General features: G+C 38.8%; 1 protein-coding gene across 2 annotated transcripts in view; it reads left to right on the top strand.

The window, feature by feature from the left end:
* Positions 1-15254, top strand: part of LOC126259639 (protein bric-a-brac 2-like) — a 114547-nt gene that overhangs the window by 42020 nt on the left and 57273 nt on the right. For both annotated transcript variants that reach the window (XR_007546541.1, XM_049956566.1), the window contains exon 6: positions 8903-9105. Coding sequence is in view for 1 of the 2 variants with exons in the window: in XM_049956566.1 (XP_049812523.1) it covers positions 8903-9105 (203 nt within the window). In the remaining variant the exon portion in view is untranslated. The remainder of the gene's footprint in view (positions 1-8902; positions 9106-15254) is intronic.

Raw genomic sequence — 15254 nt, 5'->3', positions numbered from 1 at the left:
ACATACATGCTGAGCCCTTCGAACTTGCGTACTGACCAAAAATAAAGATTTCAATTTCAGGTGCAAGATCCTAACTACTATCTTTCCCTGAAAGACTAAGTTTTCTCAGTTAACATTGGTCAAATTTAGAATTGAAAATGACATTAGTTACTTTGTTGTTTGTTACATATGCACAACTGTTTCCAGTTACATATTGATTTAGTCACTCACTTATTGGTCAGCCCCTTTTGTTACCTGCCTCCATTTCTCTCTGTCCATTGCTTTTCTTATCAAATTCATGATTCCACAGCTGTGAGCTCCTTTTCTGTATCTTCAAGTCACCTTTACCTGGTTCTTCCTTTTCTCCTTGTCACCTTGAGCTTTCCTACAGTCACTTAACACACTGATTTTCATTCTCTGTACATGACCAACCCATGTTTTCCGTCCTTGCTTGAGTTTCATTACAATATTCATCTGACCAAAAAGTGTCTATAGTTCTGCATGTGTCCTTATTCTCCTGATTTCTTCCTCTCTCACTACCCCAAATATCTTTATCAGTGTCATCCTTTCCCATCTTTACAACCAGCCTTTTTTCCTTTGTAGTCATCACCCAGCATTCTGATCCATACAGTATTATAGATCTTAATACAGTGAAATATATTTTGATTTTTGTATTCCTACTAAAATTTCTGGAGTTTGAGATATTCTGCAAGGAATAATAGCATCAGTTTCCACTTGCTATCCCTTTTCGAATTTCTGCTGCTGTCCTATTGTTATCAAACTTAGATAAACTCTTCCACTCTTTGATATTCTTTCCCATTTATTTCTGTTGAAGTCTCTCCTCTATCCTTACCAAAATCTCCCATCACCGTGTACTTTGTTTTGTTTTTATTCTCTTCCTTCCACGCTGCTCCTTCAGTGCAGCTTAATTATCCTTCAAATCTCTGATATTCCTTGCAATTGATGCTACTTCATCAGTGTAAACCATCACCTAGACCTGCTGGTTAAAAATTGTTCCCTTGTGGGTTTATTGGCATTTACCACAGTGTCTTCTGTATTGCTAAGTAGAAGAGTAAACCAGAGATCACATCTCCCTGCCACAGCCACCTCTCTACAGGAATCTCTTCCGATAACTCTTTTCCTAGTCTGACCTTGCAAGCCATTTCTTCCATTGCCATTTCTGCTGACTTAATTCTAAAATCTTTAATAATTTGGAGAACCTTATTCACATCTAGATCACCATATATTTATTTAAAATCAATGTGCAGCTGATTAAGTTTTTTTGTCATATTCATAAAATTTCTTTAGCACTTTCTTCAAGAAAAGTATCTGGTCCATTGGGGATCTATTGCTCCTAAATCCAGCCTTATAATCACCAGGTATTCTTTCCACATGGCATTTTAATCCAGAGGGTAAAAGCTTTCTGAACACCTTATATGTTATACTTAAGAGACTGAACTTGTGGTAACTGCTGCATTCTAACTTAACAACTTTCTTATATAAAGGGCAGCCAATTCGTAGGCATTTTTTCTTTTATGCATATTTTGTTAGATTCATTAATATTTCATTACCACCAGTCCCATTTTCCTTTTCTTAAATTTTAATGTGTGCCATCTTCTCCTGTTGCCTTATTATCCATTGAGTTTTTAATTGCATTTTTCACTTCTTCTAAGTCTAGTGGTTTGTCTTTCTGCTCCTCTGCTTGTAATTCTAAATTCAATTCCAAATCTGGTTGCGACTCCTCCTCATTCAAGACTTCTTCTCTGTTACCTCCTCCCTTTCCATTGAGTAACTCAGTAAAATACTCTTGCCATCTTCCAAAAGTTTTGCTTTTATCTCCAATTATATTTCCATCTTTATCCTTATAGAAGACAGCTCTTGGCTGGAATGCTGTCCTCACTTCACTGGGTCTTTCATAGAACTTTCGTATCTCATTATCATTCTTCATTTGATGCAACTGCACTGTCTTCTTCTTTCATACTTCCTTTTCTTTGCCTTTGCATAACTCATCTGCGCTTTCCCTCTTCTCTCTATACTTTTCCACTGCTAGTCTTGTTTTCTGTTGCAGCATTCTTTGCCTCACTTCACTTCTCTTTTGGATACCAGTAAGCACTCCCATTAAACCATTTAAATGTTCTTTTGTGTTCTACCCTCCCCAGAATTTCCTCTGCTGCTACACTGATGCTTGTTGTCAGTATTTCCCATTTAGTTTCCACATCCCCTTCTTTCCATGTGTTTGCTTCTTGCCTTAAAAATCTATTTTAATATCTTTTTGTATTCATCTTGCATTTCTTTAATTTGGAGTCCTTGCATATTGTGTTCCACTTTTCTCCTACCCTTTTTCTTACCAGATGTATCTTCTGTCTATATCTGACTCACACTAGTTAATGGTCTGTCTCTCCATCTTCCCTTCTCCAGCTACAAACTTCCATAATGACTGTTGCATGCTATTTCACTATAATTACTTGGTCTGTTTCATTTGTTGCAACTCTGTCTGGCAATTCCCAAATGCACTTCTTACCTTCTTTCCTTGGATGCCGTCCCAGTGGCAGAGTGAATCAACCATAGTTCATTATCATTACTGACTTCGTGCAGGCTCTCTTTCCCAGGTATGTTTCTGAACACTTTGTCTTTCCAACTTTTGTATTGAGACTGTAAGGCCTCTTTTCCCATCATTCCTTTGGACTTCACCGATTTATTCCTCCAGTTTGGTGTAAAATGCATCCTTTTCCTCATCATCTGCATCCTTTGTGGTGGTGTAGGCACTCATCATTATAACATTAAAAAATTTTGTCCTAAATCTCGAAGAAAAAAAAACCTATCACTAATTGCTGTGAAACTTCATTTGCCCTCATTGACCTGTGTATTAGGAATCCGGTACCCTGATGGCATATATACCCTCCATTATAGATCAGCATATGCTACCCTGATGCTATTGTTCCCTGTCATTTTCAACAAATTTTTTGTAGTGGCACTATTTTTACTGTATACTTATCCATTTCTTCTCTAATTTCTTGCAGTTTGCCAGGTCTCCTAAGTGTCTTCACATTCCAAGTGGCTATCATAATATCCATTTTCCTTTTTGTTGACCTTTTTCCTTGCTGGATTGACATCCTATAATCAGTATCCTTCCAATGCTAATGTATGGTATCCGCAACAAGTCCATTGTATGGGTTGGGGTTTTTACCCCCAGGCCCAACCCCTAGTCCAGAGGACCAGGATATTTACTTGGGGTTTACTCCCTTGAGAGATATTGCTTCCCTATGCCTAAGCCCCCCCCCCCCCCCCCTCTCCTCCACCATGTGAGATACAGTTTCTCTAGCTGTTGAGGCTTGTCCAGCTCAGATGATCCTACCAGTAGCTTAGCCACACTACTGCCAGCATAGTATTTGATTTTGTTGGAGCAAGAAAACCATCCTGCCTGGCACTGAATGTGCCTTTGGTATGACTGAGTCTCATGGGAGGAAGACAGTTATGTCTCTCAACACAAGAACATTAAAAAAAGTAATTCAGACGTCTAAACAAATGCACTACGAGAAGAAGATAGCAATGTCAGGGAACAAAATAAAAACAATATGGGATATAGTGAAAGAGCAGACTGGTAGAACCAGAAAGGAACAGGAGCAAATAGCACTAAGGGTAGATGACACATTAGTAACTGATGGGCATAGTGTGGCAGATCTATTTAACAAGTACTTTATATCCGTTACTGATAGAATGGGACTTTCAGGATCAGTAAATAATGCCCTTGAATATCTGAAACTAGCCTTCACAAATAGCTTCAAGTACATGAATATATCACTCACTTCACCAAAAGAAATAACGTCCATAATAAAATCTTTAAAAACAAAGCATTCTAGTGGGTACGATGAAATATCAACAAAGTTAATTAAGGCATGTTCTTGTGAGTTTAGTAAAATTCTAAGTTACTTGTGTAACCAGTCAATTATAACTGGGACGTTTCCTGACTGGCTAAAATATGCAGATGTTAAGCCTCTATTCAAGAAAGGGGATAAAGAGATACCATCAAACTACAGACCGATTTCACTTTTGCCAGCATTCTCAAAAATTTTAGAAAAAGTAATGTACAGGCAGCTGCTCAACCATCTGACCACAAATAACATATTATCAAGAACACAGTTTGGATTTCTGAAGGGTTCTGATATCGAGAAGGCTATTTACACCTACAGTGAAAATGTACTTAATTCATTAAATAACAAATTACAAGCAGCAGGTATTTTCTGTGATTTGTCAAAGGCATTTGATTGTGTGAACCACAACATCCTTTTAAGTAAATTAGAATTCTATGGTGTCACGGGCAGTGCTGCAAAATGGTTCAAGTCATACCTCACTAACAGGAAACAAAGGGTGTCAGTGCAAGGGACTAGTGAATTAAGTCATCAGTCATCATCAGAATGGGAAGAAATTACATGTGGTGTCCCACAAGGATCCATCTTAGGGCCATTGCTTTTTCTTGTGTACATTAATGATCTCTCATCAGTTACACTGCCAGAAGCAGAGTTCGTTTTGTTTGCAGATGACACAAGTATTGCAATAAATAGTATGTCAAGTGTAGTTCTAGAAAGATCTGCTAATGATATTTTCATGGATATTAATAAATGGTTTAAAGCCAACTCACTGACATTAAACTTCGAAAAGACTCACTATATGCAATTCAGAACCTGTAAGAGGTTTCCACCCAGCATATGCATAAAATACGAAGAAGAGCAGATAGAAGAGGTTGACAGTCTTAAATTCCTGGGATTACAACTTGATAATAAATTCAGTTGTGAAGAGCACACCACAGAACAGCAGAAACGCCTTAACATATCTGTATTTGCAATTCGAGTGTTAGCAGACATAGGTGACATAAAAATGAAAAAGCTTGCATACTTTGCCTACTTTCATTCCATAATGTCATATGGTATAATATTTTGGGGTACCTCTTCAAGTCAAACAGAAGTTTTCAGAGTCCAAAAGTGTGTAATACGTATTATTTGTGGAGTAAATTCACGGACGTCCTGTAGAAACCTCTTCAAAGAACTGGGTATATTAACTACTGCCTCTCAGTATATTTACTCATTAATGAAATTTGTCCTAAATAATATATCTCTTTTTCCAACAAACAGCTCAGTTCATACATACAATACCAGGAACAAAAATGATCTGCACAAGGACTTAAAAGCACTTACTTTAGTTCAAAAAGGGGTCCACTACTCAGGAACACTCATCTTCAATAATTTGTCAGTAAACATAAAAAATTTAGTTACAAATAAAGATCAGTTTAAAAGGAGCCTGAAAGACTTACTAGTGGCCAACTCCTTCTACTCCATTGACGAATTTTTTAATAGAAACAAATGATGTATTGTATATATTCATACTATTAGTATTGTTATTTCAGCTTTTTTTTTTTTTTTAAAAAAAAAAGACATCCACGAGGATCTCCTCAGCACGGATCTATGGAACGAAAAATAATCTAATCTAATCTAATCAGTATGACTTTCGGCTTTATACTACTATTAAAGAAATTAATAAAAGACAAGTAATATTGATATCTCTTGTGCACACTATAATCTGTATATATTTTCTGCAGATGTCTGCGAAGTGCATGGCAGAGGGCACTGAGGATTGTACAACATGTTAAGATTTCTTCCTGTTCCAGACACGAGTGTGTGAAGAATGACTAATTAAGTGCCTCCATGGACACTGCAGACAGTTCAATCTTGACTTAACAGCCCATCTGGGAAAAGAGATTCTTCAGCAGATCCTATAGAGGATGCTGAAGAATATCTCCAAATTGTTCATTGGCAGTATTTATAAGCAGTCTCTTTCATGGACTGAAATCATCATTAACAAAGCACAAATTTTCATTCAGGTCTTGATAGGATTTCAAACTGGTGCAAAGATGGCAACTTCCTTTAAATGATCAGAAACGAAAATAAGTGCGCTTCAAAATATCATGTGAGCTACAATTTAAATCAGTCAGGTCATAAAAATACCTGGTATTATAATTTGTAGGGCTATGAAATGGAACGAACAGTGGGTTGTCAACTCTGTTCTTGGCAACAGTTAAGCAGTGGCCATTCCTCATGCTGGACAGCTGGTAGGTAGCCACACCAACATAAAAAGCTGTGCGGTGCTTGCAGCAGAACTGCTATATGACATCACTGCTTTCAGGCCCAGTCTCCAATATAATCCTGGACTGAAACAACTATTCCATACTGAAACAACTGTTCCATATCCTTCATCAGGGTTTTGATTATCTCTCATCATGCCCTAAAATGAGGGACATCCTAGCAATGTTCCTTCCCAACGTCCCTAAATTGGTGTTTCACTGACCACCCAACCTACGCAATATTCTAGTCCATCCCTGTGCCACTCCCACTCCTAACCCCTCACCCTGCACTTCCTACTGCCGGCCGGTGTGGCCGAGCGGTTCTAGGCACTTCAGTCGCAGGTTCGAATCCTGCCTCGGGCATGGGTGTGTGTGATGTCCTAGTTCTAAGTTCTAGGTTCTAGGGGACTGATGACCTCAGATGTTAAGTCCCATAGTTCTCAGAGTGATTTGCACTTCCTACTCCAGTCCTACCTCCTCAGAGGCCAGGCCACCTGTGAAAGCAGCCATGCCATATACCAACTCTGCTACAAACACAGCTTTTTATGTTTGTATTGCTATCAACCAACTGTCCATCAGGATTAATTGACACTGTCAAACTGTTACCAAGAACAAAGTTGACCATCTTTTGGCACAATATGCAGTTGAGCACAAATGCTCGATTTCAGTGGCTGTTTCACAACCTGGGCCATCTGAATCCTTTCATCTACCACCAGCTTCTATGAACTTCACACAGATAAAAATTACCCTTACAACACATCCTTCACTATCTCCATACCCATCACTGAACCATTTCTCATTTCTCCAATAGTCCCTCCCTCCCAGTCACGTCCCTATATGACCTTCAACATTTGCCACTCCTCACTGGCTCCAACAAGAGTGCTTCACATGCTGAGCCTGTTTACTTGCCATTGCTGCATCTCCGAATTGCTAGACAGCAAAGCAGCCGCTTTCCTCTGAGCTGCTAGCCAACCATCCCCAATCCCTCAACCTGCTTCTCTATCCCTCTATCCGCCCCACCTGACACAACCCTGAATAAAAAAACCCTGTCCACCTGCCGAAATGCTGCACCGTCACTGTATGTCCTCTCATCGTCATGTAAGGGCGTAGGTGTGCATGTTTTTGCTTATGAGTGTGTGTGTGTGTGTGTGTGTGTGTGTGTATTTTTCACTAGCTCGAAAAAAGATTACTCTGAAAGCTAGCAAGTTTTCTTTCTTTGGGTGTGGGCCTATCGAAAACTGAACAGCCCTGCTTTTCAGTGAGTGGTGTCCTATAAGCCAAAAGTGTGAGTTTTAGGTCAAGGGAAAGGGATTTAGATATGTAAATGTAACTATAAAGAGGATAAGCTCTCTCCCTCACCAATATGGTGCTCCTATTTTTCATAGCGTGATTGTAATTGAGTTTCTCAGTCATACTTTTTCTGAGTTATTTGAACTTAGTCTTCCATATTAATGATTGAAATGTTTTATTATTTAGATGTTATTCTTTTAAAAAGTTCTGGTTATGTTATGACGCATTCTGTGACTTGTGTTTTAGATACAGTAATCCAGCAGAATAAAAATTTTAAAAAAATGTTATTACTTTAAAACATTACATTGCTTGAACTAGTTTGGACAAAAAGTATTGTGTTCAGTCATAAACCACAAGAAATCGAAAAATGGAATAGTTGTCAATAAATTCATCTTTATCTCCTGTTTATTCGCGCTTTCTTTCTATTTGCTTTTCATTTAATTTAATTTCATTACGTTTTTGTCCATTATTCTGTACAAACCTTTTAATATGCAGAAAAACACCCACCACCAATTACTGTTTTTTTGCCAGGTGCTACCCGTAGTTCCGTATTGTGCACTATTGTGGTTGTGTGATGGTAAGTGTTGTGATTGTGAGGTATAATTGTGTGACATGGTCGCCATCACAACATGGTGGTAATTCTGTCTCTTTTGCATCAGGGTGTTCTGCAAGGGATAAAAAATTCAAGATGGTTCTATAATGTTCTTGAGCTTTTACAGATATTCCTGAATGTTCTAGGATACAGCTTGGAAATGTCACATACTACTTTGATCTGCACTCCGACTAGATCATCTCAACTGATGAGTCATGCAACATAGCAAAAATGGAGTGACAACTTGTCTGAAAAGTGTGTCTATCTGTAGAGAGAAACTGTGTAAACAGAGAATGATTGTGTGATCCAACAATTTTAGCAACAAAAATGATGTAGTTGAACAAACAGATCAGTGAATATGATGCCAGGGGAGTAAAACATATTTAAATCCATTGATTTAATGATGAAGCAACACATAAATTTAAACTACCCAACACATGTCCTAAAATCCATCAATGTTCCTGGTATATTCTCGGCAAAAAAGCTTCTAAACAACACTATAGAAGTGGAAAAATTAACTGTAAAAACAAAATATAAGTTGACATTCATTACCACAAATTCCACTAATTTCAACCATCTTACCATTCAACTGTACAAGGCTACAATTTCTGGTAAGATTGTTGTGTAGTATGACTATCAGAAAAGCAAAAGGGCAAACATTCCAAAGTTTTAGAGTGAATTTAGAAGAACCTGGTTTCTTTTGTGGATAACAAATCAGTGTGGTCACGTGTTGGACAGCCACAAAACATTTTCATTTTTGCACCTGAAAGAAAAACACCAAATGTAGTTTATAAGTTAGATGCCACACATATGAGATGGTTAATTGATTTTTTTTTTCTTTCAAATGCTGGAAACAAATGAAAAACAGACATAATGAAGCATGTCCTGTTCAGCTAGTAATTTATTGTCTAATGTATTGGCATAAGGTGGAGCAAGCCTGCAACAGGCTGCCGAGCAGTACAAAATACCAAAGACAGTGCTGTGGCGGCGTGTCCACAAGGAAGGTGCAGGTGTGGTGCTGAGCAGGCGGTCCAAGCTGCACCAGGGCCTGAGTCGGGAGAGGCGCCAGGCAGCCATACAGGCCCTGGAGCGTGGAGAGAACCTCAACGCTGTGTCCTCTGACTTGCAGGTGAGGCCTCAGGCTGTGACGCTATAGTGCTAATGTTGTTTCCCCATCAGATTCTGTGTGATCATCAGAGAGAACACTGCTCAGTCATGGGACAGCCACAGTTTCCTGTGAATGTGGCTTGTCCATTTTGCCCTGAAATTATGTAAAGACAGTCGCATAATGTTTCTGAATTGCCATTGCGATAATGCCATAATTTTTTATACTCCTTTCCCAATTTTGACTAAAAAAATTTGCGAAGATAAAAATGCATTTTACACATGACATGGCATTTTCCCACAATTGCCCACTACCTCTGTAATCACATGACAGTTTTCTGCATCGTGGAGCAGGTGTTCAGTTGTGATTAGAAACTAATACACTGAAGTGCAAAAGAAACTGATATAGGCATGCATAATCAAATACAGAAATATGTAAACAGGCAGAATACGCCACTGCAGTCGGCATAGTCTATATAAGACAACAAGTGTCTGACACAGTTGTTAGATCGGTTACTGCTGCGACAATGGCATGTTATCAAGATTTAAGTTAGTTTGAACATGGTGTTATAGTGGGTGCACGAGCAATGGCACACAGCATCTCCGAGGTAGTGATGAAGATGTGGATTTTCCATATCACCATTTCATGAGTGTACTATAGTATCAGGAATCCAGTAAAACATCAAATCTCCCACATCGCCGTGGCCGGATAAAGATCCTGCAAGAATGAGACCAATGATGACTGAAGAGAATCATTCAACGTGACAGAAGTGTAACCCTTCGGCAAATTGCTGCAGATTCCAATGCTGGGCCATCATCAAATGTCAGCATGCGGACCATTCAACGAAACATCATTGATATGGGCCTTCAGAGCTGAAGGCCCATTCGTGTACCCTTGATGATACAAAACTTTACACCTCGCCTGGGCCTGTCAACACCAACATTGGACTGTTGCTGACTGGAAACATGTTGCCTTGTCAGATGAGTCTCGTTTCAAATTGTATCAAGCAGATGGATGTGTACGGGTATGGAGACAATCTCATGAATCCATGGGCCCTGTGTGTCAGCAGAGCGCTGTTCAAGCTGGTGGAGGCTCTGTAATGGTGTGGGGTGTCTGCAGGTGGAGTGACATGGGACCCCTGATACATCTAGATATGACTCTGACAGGTGACACATACATAAACATCCTGTCTGATCAGTTGAATCCGTTCATGTCTGTTATCCACACTGACAGACTTGGACAATTCCAGCAGGACAATGCAACATTCAACATGTCCAGAATTGCTACAGAGTGGTTCCAGGACCACTCGTCTGAGTTTAAACACTTCTGCTGGCCACCAAACTCTCCAGACATGAACATTATTGAGCATATCTGGAATGCTTTGCAATGTGCTGTCCATAAGAGATCTCCACCCCTTTGTACTCTTAGGATTTATGGACAGCCCTGAAGGATTCACGGAGTCATTTCCCTCCAGCACTATTTCAGACATTAACCGAGTCCATGCCACATCGTGTTGGGCACTTCTGCATGCTTGCAGGAACCCGACACGGTATTAGGCAGGTGTACCAGTTTCTTTGGCTCTTGAGTGTAGTACCAACTTTTCCATTTGAACTGATTGTAAGAAAGACAGGAACACTGTAAAGACTGAGACTGGCATTTGTTTCTAAGCATTGTTGTGGCAGTGGTGCTGCAGAAGATTTTTTCATAGTAGAGTTGCAAAGAATGGTCTATTGATATGTGTGGTAGTTGCTGGTGATGTATCCAAAAAGTGAAATGAGAACTGAATCTTAACCTTAGTACTCATGAAGTAATGGTAAACCTAGTAGACAGTCCGCATGCAAAATCTGTAGTGTAAACAAGGATGAGCTAGGTTGTATACAGATACCTTATCTAGGAGTGTACGTTCTCGACGAGTGTGGATGAGGGGTGGGGATGAGGAGTGTATCTTCTGATATTCGTTGCGGCTGAAATTGATTTCACTGCTAGTCAGCTGATCATATCCAGCTGTGACTTTGATCACAGGTACAACAGTCTGTGGTGGTGTGCTCAATCACAGTGTTGATTCTAGGTGGATACATGCAATGTGTGCCTTCATTCTGGTCATCCTCCAGTGCAAGGCATGGAGGATACAGGAGCAGAATGTTACTGACATAATAACCAGACATCCTTCTTCCTCTTTTTCTTCTTCTTCTTCTTCTCTGGTGAATAACAGGACATCACCTGTGCTGCTCGATGAATGCTCTGACTGTCGAGTCTGTTCTTCCAGAAGGTGCTCTGTCCATTCCTGCTTACCCGATGACATAACCTTGTTGCTGACGCTCCTTCATGAACAGTTACTGGTGCAATGTTCCTGCTCACACGTAAGACCTAAACTTAAATTTTGTTTCAGACAGTCTGCTCTGTTCTGAATGTAAAAAAGTTATCTGAAAATGATAGGAAAATAGTTCTTTGTGTAAGAAATGATTCACTATTGGTCTGATTCTTATATGGTTTTATACTTATCTCAATTTATTGGGGTGTCCAAGATTGTTGATCAAGTTATTGTATTATTCTGCTTCACTGAAGTAGTCCAACAGTTGTATATTTTCTGTTTCCCCTGGGCACATATTAAAATTTAGGTTTTTACTCTTTGAGATAAAAAATGTCCAACATATGTGTCATGATGTTTTTCATAATTTTTTTTTCACTGCATTTTCTTACAGCCACCACTCACCACAAAAACTCAACAATTCCCCTGATTGGCCTAACACTGGCCCTTACACAGAATCTTGACACTGTGTCATATTTTCAGCATTATTTCAGGAAAAAATTATGTAGTTTACAATGAACAGAAACTTGCACATTTTTTTCTGGCAGCATGGTCTGCAGAAAACATAGATACAGTATATGTCACACAAATAGTTTCATAACATGCAGAGCTTTCCAGTCCTAAATTTTGTAAAATGAATGTTTTTACCAATTAATATTATGTTAGGCAAGTTTTTATTAAAAATAAATTAATATTTTACTTGCTTAGAATAGTGGTGACTCATTTTTTTTTACACAAAACACACCATCCTAACTCATGCTGGAAGCTAATAAACCGAAAGCCATTTACACTAAGAGCAATTTGTTTCATCAATGAATAGAATTCCATTTAGTTACTTTCTTTTATGAATTAATTGTCATACACAAAGATTAGTGTTGGTTGAAAAATTACAGCATGATCATATGTATATGTTTACACAGTGAAATTATTGTGGATCATGATTTGTGTTAGTTGTGTATTATTCACTTGGTAAATCTCAGTCTGTTACATTACACTGGGAACTCATCTATGTTCTGGTGTACATTAGATCCGAATTTCAGTTCATTATGGAAAAACTTGCAGAAATGTATGGAATTAAGCAGATGTGATCCAGATAAATTGGAAGAAACAGAGGTGGTTGTTGTTGTTGTGGTCTTCAGTCCTGAGACTGGTTTGATGCAGCTCTCCATGCTACTCTATCCTGTGCAAGTTTCTTCATCTCCCAGTACCTACTGCAACCTACATCCTTCTGAATCTGCTTAGTGTATTGATCTCTTGGTCTCCCTCTACGATTTTTACCCACCACACTGCCCGCCAATGCTAAATTTGTGATCCCTTGATGCCTCAAAACATGTCCTACCAACCGATCCCTTCTTCTAGTCAAGTTGTGCCACAAACTTCTCTTCTCCCCAATCCTATTCAATACCTCCTCATTAGTTACGTGATCTACCCACCTTATCTTCAGCATTCTTCTGTAGCACCACATTTCAAAAGCTTCTATTCTCTTCTTGTCCAAACTGGTTATCGTCGGAATTAAGCAGATGTGATCCAGATAAATGGGAAGAAACAGAGGTGGTTGAGAGTTTCAAAGGGAGCCGAAGGCAGTGAATAACTCAAATGTGGGAAAATAATATAATAGAAAGAGTGGGTAGCTGTGACAGATGAAGTAGTATAGGAGGCAACAGACAATCAAATAGGGCTAAGGACAAGACCAAAAAGAAATCCTTGGATAACACAAGAGATATCAAATTTAATTGAAGAAAGCATGAAGCACCAAGGTATTGTCAATTTGATAATGGAAGGAGAAAAAATATATATATATATATATATATATATATATATATATATATATATATATATATATATGTGTGTGTGTGTGTGTGTGTGTGTGTGTGTGTGTGTGTGTGTGTGTGTGTGTGTGTGTGTGTGTGTAGGGGGGGGGGGGGGGGGTTAAAAATTGTGGAGGGAGACCAAGGCTGTAATGCAGTAAGCATGTTCAAAGGGTATAGGGCTGTAGGTAGCAGTAGATATATAGAGATGAAGAAGCTTGCATAGGACAGACTAATGTGGAGGGTGCATCAGCCCAGTCTTTGAACTATCAAACAAAACATTTATAATTATTAATACATCTGACAATCTTTTAATAGTTACAGTGAGCCACCGTGAAAGTTCTTGCTGTTCCATCACATCACTTCCTTGTTATCAGTGTGCTTGTGCACCAACATGGCCCCTATTCTGCATTGTGATATGTTGGCTTCCAGAGTGAGATATTTGTCCAGCATGAGTATCACTATGGACCACAACTTAAAAACACTTATTTTTCAATTTCAGCAAGGCTTGGTGACATACCTCAGACAACTCGTACTTGTCACTTTTAGTGTGAAGTTACTTTAGTGGGTAAGCATTGTGGACCACATGGGGTACAAATTCACCCTAATAGTTAACTTTACCCAGAAATGACTTTTTTAAATTTTGTGACAGTGGCAGTTTATCAGTGACATTCACATATTACTCTTTTCAAAATATGCCCTAGGTATTTATGCTCAGCACACAGAAGCTACATTTGCCATGTTAGTCATACAACTCGTTTTCTTGTAGGCAAACAAACAATGCTTTTGGACTAGCCATATGTTGTTTTTGAGTAGTCCTACTATAGTTACATCTTAAAGGTAGGCAGCACAGTTTGGAATGTTTGAGATTTCTCTGATAAATTTTGGAATACTAGCCATGCCAAACAGTGACTAATTGTAGTGATACATACTGAGAGACATGATTAACACCAGTATTTGCCTTGTTTTTCACCTATGGGAAGCTGAAAATACACATTGGTGAAATCTGTTTACAAAAATCACTTTTACGAGTAATGCTTCAGGTTAAGGAATCTGTTACCTGAGCATTATGGTGATTAAACCTCTGCATATTGTAATAGACCCATTGGATATTTGGTTATGAGCATTAATGATGTTTATTGATTGTTGAAAATGATCATGCAATCTATCTGTCTTGGGTTTAACTGTGCCCTGTATTGCAAATGATTGTGGAAAATGCTCTGTACAAATGCAGCTTTGTAGATCATTTAAGTGAAATATGCACTTGAAAATTTTTTGTGCAATCTGCTCCAGGTCTAAACAATTGCTGATAATCCACCCAATAATATTAGTCGACACCAACAAACAAATTACAAGAAGTATTAATATTGTAGCTACATGTCTGTAGCTTGCCTTGACATTGATCTGGCTCCATAATGGTATCAGCTGAGCACTGTAGGTGACATTCTGTTGCTAAAGTTGCAGGAGCAGCGAGCTTATGCACTGGTGTATGCCTCAAGTGAATCAGCAGCACAGCTGCTTTTTTGTCGACTTGGAACATCTCGTGGCTATTATTGATCAGCCCCATTGATTGCTGGTATTACTGTAATATCATGCACAAGTACATTGTGCTACTTTTTTTTTTTACATCTAATGGTTGAGGTACAATCTGGCAAGATGTTCATACCTATGATAGCTGACAGACACTGCGTTGCAGTTCTCTTGTGTTTGTTGCACCTGGGATATGATTTTGATAACTTATGAGTACTCTAATGGGTTAACACCATGGGGGAATGGCTTTTATGTGTCACTTTAGCTGAAGACCAATGATGTCCCAGAGGATCTGGCAAATTTTTTGAAATTGATGATTTACTCTTTAACCCTTCAAAGTGTGTGGTGCTGCATACCAGTAGGCTTGTGACAGTAGACAATATTGACAATTAAGAGAAGTTGCATGTCCTCAGTTGACCTGCAACATAACTACAAGACAGTGTATCAGTACCAAAACTGTTATCAAAAGACTGGTGAGCAGAAACAACAATTTCAAATGCTTGGGTTGTTTGTAACGCTTCACTGAG

This window comes from Schistocerca nitens, chromosome 5 (genome assembly GCF_023898315.1).
Source record: "Schistocerca nitens isolate TAMUIC-IGC-003100 chromosome 5, iqSchNite1.1, whole genome shotgun sequence".
Classification (NCBI taxonomy): domain Eukaryota; kingdom Metazoa; phylum Arthropoda; class Insecta; order Orthoptera; family Acrididae; genus Schistocerca; species Schistocerca nitens.
The sequence above is the reverse complement of the archived record's forward strand: the minus strand, read 5'-3'. Positions and strand labels throughout refer to the sequence as shown.